Genomic DNA, 14,836 nt, shown 5'->3' on the forward strand with positions numbered 1-14,836 from the left:
TTGGGGAAGGGGAGGGAAGAAGTGCTAGACTGTTAGAAGTTAATTTGCCGTAAACCAAAAGATTGAGAACAGATTACTAAAGCTATGAAATGACATGTAAATGCTTGTTCAGTTTCACACATTTGTCTAATAAGTCATTAAAGCTGTGTGCACAGGAAACGGCATTGATTTTAGCTTGTAGGGATCGTTCACGCTCTTTCAGTGTTGCATTCAGAAGCTATGAGGAAGCTGCTTGGAGTGCAAGGAATTGATTTAAAGAATCCATAAAAATTAGAGTTGGGAAAAGAGTTGTTTAGTCAATCATCTGGGTTGTTCATCATCCATTGCATTTCAAGTGGGTCTTTCATTAGCTTCCTTGGTGAACTATTCTACAATCTAGAAAGTTGTCTTAGATTCCTTCTAACTCACTGTATAAACATGGTAGTTTAGAACAAATAGACTGACTGACAGAAATCTTAACTAAAGTTTATTTTTCATAATCACTATCGCAGCATACCTGCTCTGACCCACCATATCATGCTTAACTTCATTCCACCCACTGTTTTGTGATCATCAGTGGATTCATATTTAGTGTTGGCAAGTCTCATATTTGGTGTGGTTTTTATTAAGAGCACCAGCTCTGAGTCACATGAATATAAAAGAATGGTATTTATTTTTTAAAGCTACATTTCTACCCATCCTGGCTGCAAAGGGAAAAAGTAGGGGCGGGGAAGCTCAGAAAAGCAGAATGCAATTAAGCCTGAGATCTGTTTGGCTCAAGTCATGTGATTTTAATAATCTCATGAGTTTTTTTTGCTTGACTCATGACTTGAATGCTTTAGGTTGGCTGTACTGCGAGTCTCCTGTAGCTTAATATTTTGTGGCGAGCTCGCATGTACCACTTTTGAAGACTGGTGTGGGCTATACTGTCCATCTACGTCTCCCAACTTCAGGCAGCAGGGCCACCCAAGAGGCACATAACGCTCAGTCCCTTATGCTGCATTTAGGACTCAGGGACTAGGCAGGAAAAGACTAAGGATCGGTGAGGTTAAGGCAACTGTAGCTCAGCTTGAAACCAGGCCTACCTGCCTTAGATAACCAATAGGAAACTGAGGACCAGAGCATGGAGGAGGCTGCACTGATCACAGATGTAGATTGGGCCAGTCAGGTCTTTCTTATTTGGGGACTATTCATAGCCCAGGAGGGAATAACTTCATTTGGCGATTTTTTTATTTTTATTTTTTCCCCCCCTGTAGAGAGGAGAGGCTGGAAGGACCAATGGGTAGGCCTGTAAGAGCCTATCCTGTGACAAACACACTGATTCTAGTATCAGAGAGGTAGCCGTGTTAGTCTGGATCTGTAAAAAGCAACAAAGAGTCCTGTGGCACCTTATAGACTAACAGACGTATTGGAGCATAAGCTTTCGTGGGTGAATACCCACTTTGTCAGACTCATAGTGGAAATTACCAGAGGCAGGTATAAATATGCAGGCAAGAATCAGTCTAGAGATAACGAGGTTAGCTCAATCAGGGAGGATGAGGCCCTCTTATAGCAGTTGAGGTGTGAACACCAAGGCCTTGGCTACACTTGCGGATTCACAGCGCTGCCACGGCAGCGCTGTGAAGCGCGAGTGTAGTCACGCTGCCAGCACTGCGAGAGCTCTCGCAGCGCTGCAAGTACTCCACCTCTCCGAGGGGAATAGCTTGCAGCGCTGCGAGCAAGCGTGCAGTGCTGCAGGCGCTGATTACACTGGCGCTTTACAGCGCTGCACTCGCTGTGCTCAGAGGGGATGTTTTTTCACACCCCTGAGCGCAACAAGTGCAGCGCTGTGAATTGCCAGTGTAGCCAAGGCCCAAGGGAGGAGAAACTCCTTTTGTAGTTGGCTGGCCATTCACAGTCTTTGTTTAATCCTGAGCTGATGGTGTCAAATTTGCAAATGAACTGAAGTTCCGCAGTTTCTCTTTGAAGTCTGGTCCTGAAGTTTTTTTGCTGCAGGATGGCTACCTTTACATCTGCTTTTGTGTGTCCAGGGAGGTTGTAGATCACTGATGATGCGTTGGAAAGGTTTTAGCTGAGGACTGTAGGTGATGGCCAGTGGAGTTCCATTGGCTTCTTTCTTGGGCTTGTCTTGCAGCAGGAGGCTTCTGGGTATACATCTGGCTCTGTTGATTTTTCCTTATTTCCTTGTGTGGGTATCGTAGTTTTGAGAATGCTTGGTGAGGATCTTGTAGGTGTTGGTCTCTGTCTGAGGGGTTGGAGCAAATGCGGTTGTACCTCAGCACTTGGCTGTAGACGATGGATTGTGTGGTGTGTCCAGGATGGAACCTGGAGGCATGAAGGTAGGCATAGCAGTCAGTGGGTTTTCGATATAGGGTGGTGTTAATGTGACTGTCACTTATTTGCACCGTGGTGTCTAGGAAGTGGACCTCTCATGTAGATTGGTCCAAGCTGAGGTTGATGGTGGGGTGGAAGCTATTGAAATCGTGGTGGAATTCTTCCAGAGTCTCCTTCCCAGGGATCCAGATGATGATGTCATCAGTGTAGCTTAGGTAGAGAAGGGGCGCGAATGGACGAGAGCTGAGGAAGCGTTGTTCCAGATCAGCCATAAATATGTTGGCATATTGTGGGGCCATGCGGGTGCCCATAGCGGTACCACTGGTCTGGAGGTATATATTGTCACCAAATTTGAAATGATTGTGAGTGAGGATAAAGTCACAGAGCTCAGCAACCAGTTATGCTGTGGCATCATCAGGGATACTGTTCCTGACAGCTTGTATTCCATCTGTGTGTGGGATATTTGTGTAGAGAGCCTCCACATCCATGGTGGCTAAGATGGTGTTTTCTGGAAGATCACCAATGTATTGTAGTTTTCTCAGGAAATCAGTGGTGTCACGGAGATAGCTGGGAATCTGGTGGTGTAGGGGCTGTGTAGAGAGTCAACATATCCGGACAGTCTTTCAATGAGAGTGCCAATTTCAGAGATGATGAGGCGTCCAGGATTTCCAGGTTTGTGGATCTTGGGTAGTAGATCGAATAACCCCGGTCGGGGCTCTAAGGGTATGTTGTTTTGTTCCTGTGTTAGTGTAGGGAGTGTCCTGAATAGATGGTGCAATTTCTTAGTAAATTCCTCAGTGGGATCTAAGGCAAGTAGCCTGTAGAATTTGTTATTGGCAGCCTCCTTTTGGTAGTCAGATCTGTTCATGATGACAACAGCACCTCCTTTATCAACCTCTTTGATTATAATGTCAGGGTTGTTTCTGAGGCTGTGGATGGCATTGCATTCTGCATGACTTAGGTTATGAGGCAAGCGATGTGTTTTTCCAGAATTTCTGCCTGTGCACGTTGGCGGAAGCATTCTATGTATAGGTCCAGACTGTCATTTCGACCCTCAGGAGGAGTCCATTTGGAGTTCTTCTTCCTGTGCTGTTGGGGGGGGGGCGTAATCTGTGTATCAGTGCACTGTTCAGTGTTATCTTGAAAGTATTCTTTGAGTCGGGGACGGTGAAAGTAGGCTTCCAGATCACCGCAGAACTGGATCATGTTTGTGGGGGTGGTGGGGTCCCCGAGATAGGACAGACTCTTCTGCCGGGTTGAGTGTGTGGCAGGATACATTGACGGTATTGCTGGGTGAGGTAGGGGTACCACTGTTGTGACCCCATGTGGCAGGTAGGATTTTAGACAGCTTATGGTCCTTTCTCCTTTGTAGGGGGGGTGGGGGGCAGGGATAGCTCAGTGGTTTGAGCATTGGCCTGCTAAACCCGGGGTTGTGGGTCCTTGAGGGCCACTTAGGGATCTGGGGCAAAATCAGTATTTGGTCCTGCTAGTGAAGGCAGGGGGCTGGACTCGATGACCTTTCAATGTCCCTTCCAGTTCTAGGAGATAGGATATCTCCATATATTAAAAATTAAAATTATTAAAAATTGCATCTGTTTTATTGTATGCAGTGCAGTTGTAGCAGAAGTTGGTCCCATGGAAGATATTACCTCACCCACTTTGTGTCTCTATTTTTATTGTAATCTTGGGCCTTCCTTGAGCTGAAAAGTTTCAGCTTAGGATTGATACACACAAATAGAGCTTTGTGGAGGAAGCAAGAGCAACGTGTAGCTATGGCTGCTTTCAGCCCATTGTAATGGGCCTCTAGTCAGTTGATACAATATAGATGGTTTCAAATCTCTGGTGTGTTTCTCCCAATTCCCATCCACGTCAGCACTGTAAGAGAATGATTTATAGGACACCTCTTCTGATAACTTAATAGTGTCAGAGGCTGGAACCCACACTGAAACAACTCTACCCTCAGGGTGAAGCCTGTTACACTTCAGACCAGGCTGCCCTAGAACAAGTGGTTCTGTTGCCATGCAGCACGGGAAGAGAAGTTGGAACTCTGTGTGCCTGGCACAGATTAGTCTGGCAAGTGAACTGAACTCTTGTTTCAAACTCCGTAAGAAGTTTACCGTGGCCTGCCATGACGGGAGGAATAAACAAGAGGGAGCTCACTTCAGACTTTCTGGGGGGGGCGGGAATTAATTATATGGCTGAAACAGAACCTAAAAGATGTATAGGAATCAACAGAAGAGGCAAGAGTTGGGGCTGTGTAATCTTCTATCACTTGCCAGCTGTCCACTGAAAACGTTCTTTTGTGTGGAGTTGGGTTTGGATTAGTCATTTAACACCTGCAGGCAAAAATGTAGTACAAGAACATGTGAAAATTGTTGAAGCAAAACTGTCCTGACATCTGATTAGAAAATGCAGACAGCGTAAGAATGGAATTAGATGGATCCAGCTGTAGCTTTACACTTAAATAAAGTATGCAGCTGACATCAATTAAGTAGCAAATACTTACTGGGGCTCTTATGTGCTTTGAGCCTGGATCTAAGTTTTATGCTGGAAGTTTTGTTTTTGGGGAAGACTAAAGCAATTTTGAAACAGTCTTCAGTGGTATTGACTTGATTAAAGTAATGGCCCTGCTAGAGGTAGTTGATGTTGAGATCAAGAATTGTTGGTATGATTTTCATTGGACCTGGTTATTAACCAGAAATGTGCTTCTAAAAGTAGTAACTTCTTCTGTTCTTATAACTACCTGAGGTTGCTGTAGTTTAAGAACACTTTGATCATGGCTATTGTGTTAGAACCTAATGTAAATCATGACTGTAAGAGCAATTTTATTAAAATATTGTATCAGTAGTCTGTTTTGGGTGTTTTTGTAACTGCTGTTGGACATCTTGCTATTTAATCCCAAGCAATTAAATTGCTTTATCAGTGAGACTTTACATTTTGGTGGTTCTTTCTTTTCAGATTAGAAATGTGTGACTACTTGCAATGTAGTTATTGGGTAGTTAAGTCTTTTAGCATGTACAGGGTTTACATTAGCTTTTGGGCATAATAGGAGATTCAAACCAGAGTCTGAATCCCTTGACTTATCATGTTAAATCAGATCTCTTAATGTTCTAAGATTGACTAGCATAAGTGCAATAACCTTTGGTAAAATTGAAGTGGGCAAAAATCAAACATGCAAAGCTTCTAGTTTAAGTGAAGTTTTACTACTGAATTTTGAAACTCTTAAGTCTTACAATAAAAACATAGACATGTCTATAAGCATTGTTATAATTAATAATATATCATTAGATTATATAATATATTGGCCAATAACCATGAGATGAGTAGTTGAGATTAACAGATAGGTAGTTTAGCTTATATGTGGAAGGTAATATAACCAAAATACTGGAGGCAAGGTTTTCTGCTCTTGTAAAATGCTCAAGAAGATAATGAGTAAATCAGATAAAAATCACAAGAACCTCCCAATTTACAAAACACCTGGCCAACAGGCAACTTAAATTGGTAACTTTCACTAATCTTAACACAGCTATGGTGTAATTAAACACTTTCCTTTCCTTTTTATAAAATTGACTTCCATTTTAGGGTCAAACTCTCTCTCTCTCTGTTTTTTTTTTTTTTTTTTTCCGGGGTAACTAGTCTCTCGTAGAAAAATAAACATGTCTGAGTTGAACTGATCTTTTAACCTTAGGATTTCTCAGGCTATAATCCTCTATGTCCCTTAGTCTGATGTGAAGAATGTAGTATAGTTTTTCTGTTGACATTAATTTTGGAAAAACTCAGAAGTTCAAAATCGTGTGTAATCATCTTGCATCTGATACTGAACTGGAATAGAGGTTTAGAATGACTAATGCTTTATTCTTACAGTAATAGACTTGTGTGCACTCTTTCTTTCATGTTATAGACCACTAAAGCATTCCTTCCCAAGATGCTGGAGATGAATCATGGACACATTGTGACAGTTGCAAGTTCCCTGGGACTGTTCAGTACTGCAGGAGTGGAGGTTTGTTTAACTGTGTAGTAAAGATTATATGTTGCTTTATCACAAATGATAAATGCCTTCTCCTGTTGTCAACAATGTAGTATAAGTAGGTTTGGAAATATTAGATTTTTGTCAGTAAATGCCAATTTCACTGTACACACACAAACCGATGAAAAGGTATCTCCATCAATATTTACCAAAATTTACAAATAGGCAAAATAAGAAAAATGCTGCTTGAGAAATTATTAGTGTATTTAAAGGATATTTACATTGTGTATTTTGACATGTGATGTTGACAATTTGTTTTAACAGTTATAAAGCTTTAACTTTTTTGAAGCTCAACATCTACTGTCATTATATAATTTGTCTGACTGCTGCCACCCAGTTTCCTGCAACTGTGAAAATTTAAATCAATGAAACTCACAAAAAATGCTTTAAAGCAAACCTCAATATTATCCATTGAAATTATCAAAACAGTAAACACTGAATTCTGCCAAACCTAACTTTCATCCAATGAAAATATTACATTGATTTTTGCCCACTTCAATTTTACCAAATGCATTCAGAAACCAAGAACAATTCTTTAATGTCTTAGTTTGGGGAGGTGGGGGGCTTTATTTAACTAGCAAATTGAAAGAACTAGCAGGAGTCTTATTCACTGTGAGCCTATACACAATTTTCACATATCTCCGGAGTACCTTCCTAAGGATACGTCCTCACTACGGGGTACGGGGGGGGGGCGCGGGGGTCGATTTAAGATACGCAAATTCAGCTACGTGAATAGCGTTGCTGAATTTGACGTATCGGAACCGACTTACCCCACTGTGAGGATGGCGGCAAATCGACCTCCGCAGCTCCCCCGTCGACTGCACTTACTCCTACCTGCCCTGGTGGAGTACAAGCGCCGATTCAGGGATCGAATGTCGCATCCCGATGAGACATGATAATTTGATCCCCGAGAGATCGATTTCTACTCGCCGATTCAGGCAGATAGTGTAGACATAGCCTTAAAGTGACTGTATGCAGCAACCACTGTCAATGTAGTGCATTATCAATCAGCAAATGCAATGTTCTAAAACATCATAGTTGGGTGGCCACTAGTTTGTGTGTTATCACAACATATATGCTTGTTGGGTACAACACTACCCTGCGAATGTGGATGAGAGTTAAGCGCAAGTGTCTTCACGCTACTCTTGAAGCTTTTAGGCCAAGATTTTCAGAAGTGACAAGTGACTTTTTTGGGTGCCTACTCTGAGACATCTTAAAGGGACCTAATATTTCAGAAAATGCTGAGTGCCGACCTGGAATTGGACCCCTTTAAGGTATGTCCGATTGGGCACCCAAAACCACTAGTCAGTTCTGAATCTTGGCCTTTTTGCATAACTTGTTGGTGCATCAGAATAGGCAGTAAGACTTCGGTGTACTGCAGTTGTGTTGGGAGCCAAGGGACTGGAAAGCCACAAGCATGAGCTACACCTGTGCCATTACAATCCATTGCAAATAGTTATAGTCACTGAAAATTCATCCATGTTGCTGGCAAAACACTGGCAACACTCGAGTGTTGTACAAGCTTTTCTAGGGCTGGCCCGGTTAATACCTGTGAATTGTAGAAGTCCCTGAATAGAAATAAAACCAGTGGTGCAAGTACGGTGGTACGGTCCGATATGCTGTACCAGTAAGATATTTATAGCTGATACAGAGTACCGGAAAGACACAGGAGGAGCCCGCCCCCAGCTTTCCACGCAGCTGCGTCTCCTGAGCCCTCCTGCCTGGGGGTCTGTACTGCAGAAGTCTCTGGCGCAGTGGGAGGAGGACAGAAATTCCCCCTTCCCCTCCCCCCCCCCAAGGTAACGTGGGGTGGAGGTGGATCATGGGGAGGGGACGGGGAGCGCACAGGGGCAGGGAGGAGTCACGGGGAAGTCACGTGTCCTTCCCATGAGTGCAGCGTACCAGTAAGAAATGATTTCTACTTGCACCACTGAATAAAACTTAAATTAGCATCGCTCTCAAGACTTTGTAGATTATAGGACCCCGTCTTAGTGTTTCCAGTGGACCCATATGGCCTAGAGAGTATGCTTGTTTGAACTGATCAGCTCTCAAGTATCTCTCTACTGGATGATCCTAATAGAAATTTTAGAATTGCAGCTGTGTACTAGGTAACTCTTGGACTTCAATCCACACAACACCTCTGAGATGGGAAAGCTATATCCATTTTACAGTTGAGAAACTGATGCAAAACTTAAGTAACTTGCCCAAGGCTCCATAGCAACTTAAGTGTGGTGTGTTTAAATCCAGGGTTAAAAATACAGTATTTCTCACTTAACACTGTAGTTATGTTCCTGAAAAATGCGACTTTAAGTGAAACGATGTTAAGCGAATCCAATTTCCCCATAAGAATGAATGTAAATGCGGGGGTTAGGTTCCAGGGAAAAATTTTTTTTTTATTTATTTATTTCCCCCCCCCCCCCCATACAGTACAATACTATAGTTGGGAGGTGCCCCCACTTTACCCCACACAGGCACAACCCACTGGCGACAATGAGGCAGACAAGGAGTCTGAAGGTGCTGTAGGCTAGGAGAAGCACATTGCACAGCAGCAGTGGCAGCTTCCCCTACTCTGCAAGCACCAGGGGCGGGGGGGCTCAATCCTTGGCCTGCCCATGCCACCCCTTCCCCCAAGCCCCCACCCTTAACCCACCTCTTCTTCGCCCCTTCCCCCTTTACTCCACACACTGCATCCTTGCTCCTCCCCCCTGCCTCCTACCCGCGGCAATCAGCTGGCTTGCAGCGTTCAGAAGGCAGGAAGGAGCGAGGACACAGCGCACAGGTTCCCCCTCCCTCACCTGCCTCCTGAACACTGCAAGCCAGCTGATTGCTGCAGGCAGGAAGGAGGGGGGAGCCTGCGCGCCCAGTCCTTGCTCCTTTTCCCTCCCCCCCAACACCACAAGCCAGCTGATTGCCGCGGGGGGGGGGGGGGGGAGCATAGGGGAGCTGATAGCAGGGCTGCCAGCTGTGGACAAAGCAGGCAGCCAAACGACATTATAGCGAAGCATTGCACNGGGGGGGGGGGGGGGGGGTGGAGCATAGGGGAGCTGATAGCAGGGCTGCCAGCTGTGGACAAAGCAGGCAGCCAAACGACATTATAGCGAAGCATTGCACAACTTTAAATGGAGCATGTTCTGTAATTGAGCAGGGACATAAGATCGAAACAACATTAAGCGAGAGGACGTTCAGTGGGGAGTTACAGTAGGGAGTTTTTGGCTCCAGGACTATGCGCGCTAAGAACTTGACTCTAAAAGTAGTATTACTAGCTACTGTGTCTCTAGTCTCTTGTTCTAACCTTTATTTTAAACAAATTGCCGTATCCATGTAATTTGCTGAATAAGGCCACTTAAATACACTTCAAAGGTCATCTCCTTGATACTTAATTCAAGTTTGTCTGCTTTCACGGAGTTCTTGTGTTAACTGCCCTAAATGTAACATGACACTTGGGATGATGTGGCTGTGTATTCAATGCACATCTTTCATCTTGTTGCCACTTTGAAAATAGATCTACACAGAACCACATCAAATATGCCTTTCCTTTTAATATTATTTACTCTTTGTTACGTCATCACCTTTAACTTTGATTGAAAGGATAAAAGGATAGGCCCATTCAATCTGTTATACTCTTCCTTGTGATACAGTCTTATTTCTTCTTAATTCATTGCCTACATAGGATTATTGTGCCAGCAAATTTGGAGCTGTAGGTTTCCATGAATCTTTGAGCCATGAATTGAAGGCTGCTGACAAAGATGGCATTAAAACAACCCTGGTCTGCCCTTACCTTGTAGACACAGGAATGTTCAGAGGATGTAGAATCAGGTGAGTAGACCAACTGCATATTCTTTCTCTCTCCCTCCTGCCCTCCACACCACTGGAACTCTAGTCTTAATCCTCTAATTCTGAGCACTTTTTATTTAACCCCCCCCCCAAAAAAAACAGTGAGGTTTGGGATTGCAAATTAATAGGAAAGAAAAAACAGTTAAAATGACACCTGCAGTACCTTTAACACCGAGAGGAGTTACATGAATAAAGATGGGTGTGTGATGGGGGCAGTAAAGATGGGTGTGAGATGGGGACACGTGCACTTCAGGGTAGGTGCTGGTCAAGCATATGTCCAGTGACTGACTACTGATTTGGGGAATCTCTTACTAGTAGTGTGTAGAGAAATGTTTCAATTGTGTAATGTACTTTTGTATTTTTTTCCCTGTATCATGTAATCTGCCTGAAGTTAGATGTTACTCAAAATACATTTATTCCAATACCAATAAAATTCTAGTGATTAAAGGTATTATGGGCAATGGGTTGATATGGCAATAGCAGATTTGCTGTGTGATCCAGGGCAAGTTGAATTACTTCCCTTGAGTTTAGCTTCTGTTTTTGAAGTAAGAATTATGATACTTGCCTTTTATTATTACTATTTTTTTTAAGCATTCTGACATCCTGGGTTGTAGTGCTATACAAATATCCATTATTTTAGCCACAGTAAATGGTGTTAATCTCTTGCATGCATTTTCTAACAGTAGTCCTGGCAGGGATCTATGCCAGCAAAATATTGAGATTGTCTTTACCTGAAGCAATCTTTCATACACGCCAGCGACACTAAAATTTAATGTTTCCTAATATTGAATTAAAATGGCACTTAATAGAACAACATGTGATCAAATTGTATGTATTGTGTGTAGCTTAAATCTATGATTATCCATGGTCTTTATAATTAAACGAAGCTAAAATATTAATACAAAATCATTGCAAAGTTGCTGCTACTTGAGTATTAAATAATTAGTTTTTAAATACTCTAAACAGGTGAGCTAATACACTCTAGAACTAGACACTGTGCTTTAATTATTAATGAAGTAAACAGATTTTTACCAAAAGTCATCTATCTACTTTTGTCAACCTATTTTAAAAATGAAATCTTTCAGAAAAGAAATTGAGCCTTTCCTCCCACCTCTGAAACCAGACTACTGTGTAAAGCAGGCTATGAGAGCTATCCTTACTGATCAGCCTATGATTTGCACACCTCGCTTGATGTACATGGTAACCTTCATGAAAAGGTAATTTATGAAATACTAGCCACTAAGCACTTCAGACAAATGTACAGATTTAAATCCAAAAAGCTTAGTCAGAGGCCTGTTTCCCTGGAGTTCTATGCACAGATCTCTGCCTTGGCTCACAAGATCACTTTACACAACATGAGCTCCATGGATCTGGGGACTTACAGGATGAGTTCTCTTTTCCAGAAAAGCCTGAGGCTCCACTAATTTCCCTGCCGCAGTCTTCCACGCTGTAGAACCCCTTTATGAGTGTGTCCTGAGGTAGTTGTCAGCAGAAGAATCTGTAGCAGCCAAGCCCCAGAGTCAATGCGGAGGCCCTAGGCTCCTGCAGATTCCCTGGGATCTACACAGATCTTGTGGGAGAGGGGGAAATCTGTAAGTAGAACCTACTACTCGGCCTGAAAAGGCAGGGGAAAAAAAACTTTCCTTTCTCCCCATTCGGTTGAGTGATTTTTTTTTTTTTTTTTTTTTTAAGTGGAGGGAATCTGTTCTCTGTAGCTAAGCTGGGCATTCCAGCACTGGGGTTTCCTCTCAATATCAGAGGCAGAACCTGACCAATTGTTCATAGGGAGCTGACTGGATTCCACCCACTTGAGCAGCACACCATTCATACTGCTTTTTGGCAGCTCTACAGATAATCTATTCCTAGATTTTTATTCTCCAGTATGCAGCACATAGGAAGAGTGTTTAAAACTTCACAAAGTTTTATTTTATTTTATTTTTTTTTCCAACCCTTTCTTATTGCCTTCTTGTGAGGAATTTGGACCTAGGCATTTGAGTGTTCTGCTCCATTCATAATGCAGCAGCTCCTGATCATGGTGGACAGGCACACCCAAGAGTCCAGGAGGTGTTTTTGTTCCTCAGCATCATGTCAGCCCTTCTCGGGAGGGAGTCTGTGCCTCTTCTGGCAACAAGTTGGAAGCTTTATTCGCAACTCCTTTAGAACTGGCTGGAGATGCAGCATGCTCAGTGGCTTCTTCAGAGGCTGCCTCAGTGCTCTTGCACAGACAGTGCTCCATGCAGCATCAACAGCCAGATCAAAGGCCCTTCCTGCTGTCTCCCATTCAGCACTCCAGCTTTCCAACAGGGAGATCAAAGGCCCTCTCAGCAGCTTCTGGGCAATCCACGCCCCAGGCAGCGGCAGTTAGATCAAAGGCCTTCTTTCAGTGTTACTGCACAAGCAGTGCTACCACCAGCAGCAGAACCTGCATCAGCAACATCTACCTCCCAATGCTCCAGCAGTGGAGGAGTTGACCTCTAACAGCTCAGATCCTGCTGTGTGCCTCATTGGTCCCAATCCAGCAGCCATTCAGCTTCCAACAGCTTACTTGGCACCTAGTGCATAACTAGGGCTTCTGGTTGCTATGGTAATACAAATATGTATGAGTGAAGGGAGGAGTGTGGAAAGCCTGCTTTCCCCATTGGAATTTCCTTGGAGAAGACTGAGGGGAACCTCAGTCCTCCTTGTTCTGGGGTATCTTCTATGGGAGGGAAAATTAGGCCCAAAAGATGAGGATATGGGTTGTGACAGACAGCAAGTGATTAAGCTATGGAGTTACTGCACATCTTTATCTCTACAGTTTGGGAGTTTTGTGTCTCTTAAATGTACAATGTCTTATTTTGCTAATGCTGCTTTGAGGGGAGGCTTAGATTTTAGCAGACCTTTTGTTTTTAAACAAGAAGGTGACAGAGGCAGCACAGGCTAGGTCATTAAGAGGGTTTAGGGGTTCCATGCTAAAGGCTTGGAAAGGAGTAGGAGACAAAAGAAAGTCTATCTGTGTAGTTTGAGCTGACTTGTATTTTTATTCTCTTCATAAATATCCTAGTGAAATGAGAAACATAAAATGTTTTGTCCCTTAGGTAGCCCAGAAATGGCTAAACTATGTCTCCATAAAAGTGATCATGGTACACAGTAAGTTTCATTCCCTTGCCATATAACAGATTTATAACCTCTCCCCTTTTCTTCAGCATCCTGCCCTTTGAAGCAGTTGTGTGCATGTACCGGTTCTTGGGAGCAGACAAGTGTATGTACCCTTTCATTGCTCAAAGAAAACAGGCTACAAACAACAATGAAGCAAAAAATGGAATTTAACACTGTTTTGTACGGACTGGCATTTGTAGCTCAATATGATCAAAAATGTTACATGACTGAGTTCTGAAGTGCACTTGCATCTAGCTGATGCAAATGTCAACATTTTACTGTGGCATTCTCTTTGATCTTAAACCTGTGTATTGAACTTAAAAATCAATGTTTTTTTTTTACATGCTGTAAATAAACTGACTATAGAGTACTTGGAAAATGTGATAGGTAAAGTGAATTTAAAATGTAGCTGCCACCATTGTCCTTTAGACTGTTACTGTATGTACAGTAAAGCTAGTTATACTACTTTTTTGTAGAGATGCACTGTGTGAGATCTTTTCCTCAGACTGCCAATGTTTAAAAGCTGTCTACAACTAGAAGATGCAGTGTTTCAGAAATGGCTTTTTCTTTCTCTCTGTATTAAAACAAAATCATGCAATTTAAACTACTCCTACACGTGACCTTTTTAGCTAATTCAAGGACTGATTATGAATGCATCTTTCTACATGTTAACCCAAGCTGTAAAGGACCCATGGCTGACCTGTGGTGTCATTCTTTTATGTAGTGACTGCATGCCTTCTATGTTTAAAAAGGAATTTGTAAATCTCCAATTCAAAGGCAAATAGATGTCTTTGGAATATTTTCAAAGCAAAGCTGTATTGAGCATCTCATTTTCTTTTTCCTGAGAAATGCGGTCTGTGGTTTAAACCATCCAACTCTTTCAAGTCACTTGACCTGAAATGTGCTCTGTGTTCTGTCCATCACTCTGGATGGCAGACTCCTGCCCTAATAAACTACATTTTTTCTTCCTTCTTAATCTTCCTTCCATCAGCCCCACTGCACCCGCATCACCACACCCTCTGAGGAAGTTGTATTAAATTTCTGTAGCTGGGCTCTTGCCTAAAATACAAAGCAACTCCAGCAGAGATACAAATTGTTTATGTAAGTCCTGGTTTTGTGCCAACTATTAGCAAAAGAAAGAGAAAATAATGCTTGATGCAGCTTTACATGTGGAATATGGAAGGGTGTAAAGACTTTTTTTGAAAGTTGTATTTGCATTGTAGAACAGCAAATGACATTTTTACAGTATTTTTTGTAAAGCAAACAATTTTGTGCCTTGAATTTGGTAATTTGTGTATTAGTGAAACATTGTAAAAGTGAACTTCTACCTCTGTATCTTAATGTATACCATCCACTTGTAAATTACTATCAAACAAATTATGTGATTACTTTTTTAGAATGTCTTGTTAAATAGTGACCAATGTTTGTTTATTAAAGTGAGCCACCTTTTACTTAAACCGTGATCAGGATGTTTCCTTGAACGGCTTATTGATGTCACAGTACTAACTTATTGATATCAGTTAC

The 14,836-nt window shown here is 42.5% G+C and overlaps 1 protein-coding gene across 2 annotated transcripts in view; it reads left to right on the plus strand.

The window, feature by feature from the left end:
- The window catches only part of RDH10 (retinol dehydrogenase 10), a 40,824-nt gene extending 26,270 nt beyond the window's left edge, over positions 1-14,554 (plus strand). For both annotated transcript variants that reach the window (XM_034763118.1, XM_034763117.1), the window contains exons 3-6: positions 6,215-6,313; positions 10,011-10,156; positions 11,260-11,391; positions 13,360-14,554. In XM_034763118.1, coding sequence (XP_034619009.1) covers positions 6,215-6,313; positions 10,011-10,156; positions 11,260-11,391; positions 13,360-13,483 — 501 coding nt within the window. In that variant the 3' untranslated portion in view covers positions 13,484-14,554. The remainder of the gene's footprint in view (positions 1-6,214; positions 6,314-10,010; positions 10,157-11,259; positions 11,392-13,359) is intronic.
- Positions 14,555-14,836: the final 282 nt, after the last annotated feature.

The sequence above is a fragment of the Trachemys scripta genome, chromosome 2 (genome assembly GCF_013100865.1).
Source record: "Trachemys scripta elegans isolate TJP31775 chromosome 2, CAS_Tse_1.0, whole genome shotgun sequence".
NCBI lineage: Eukaryota > Metazoa > Chordata > Testudines > Emydidae > Trachemys > Trachemys scripta.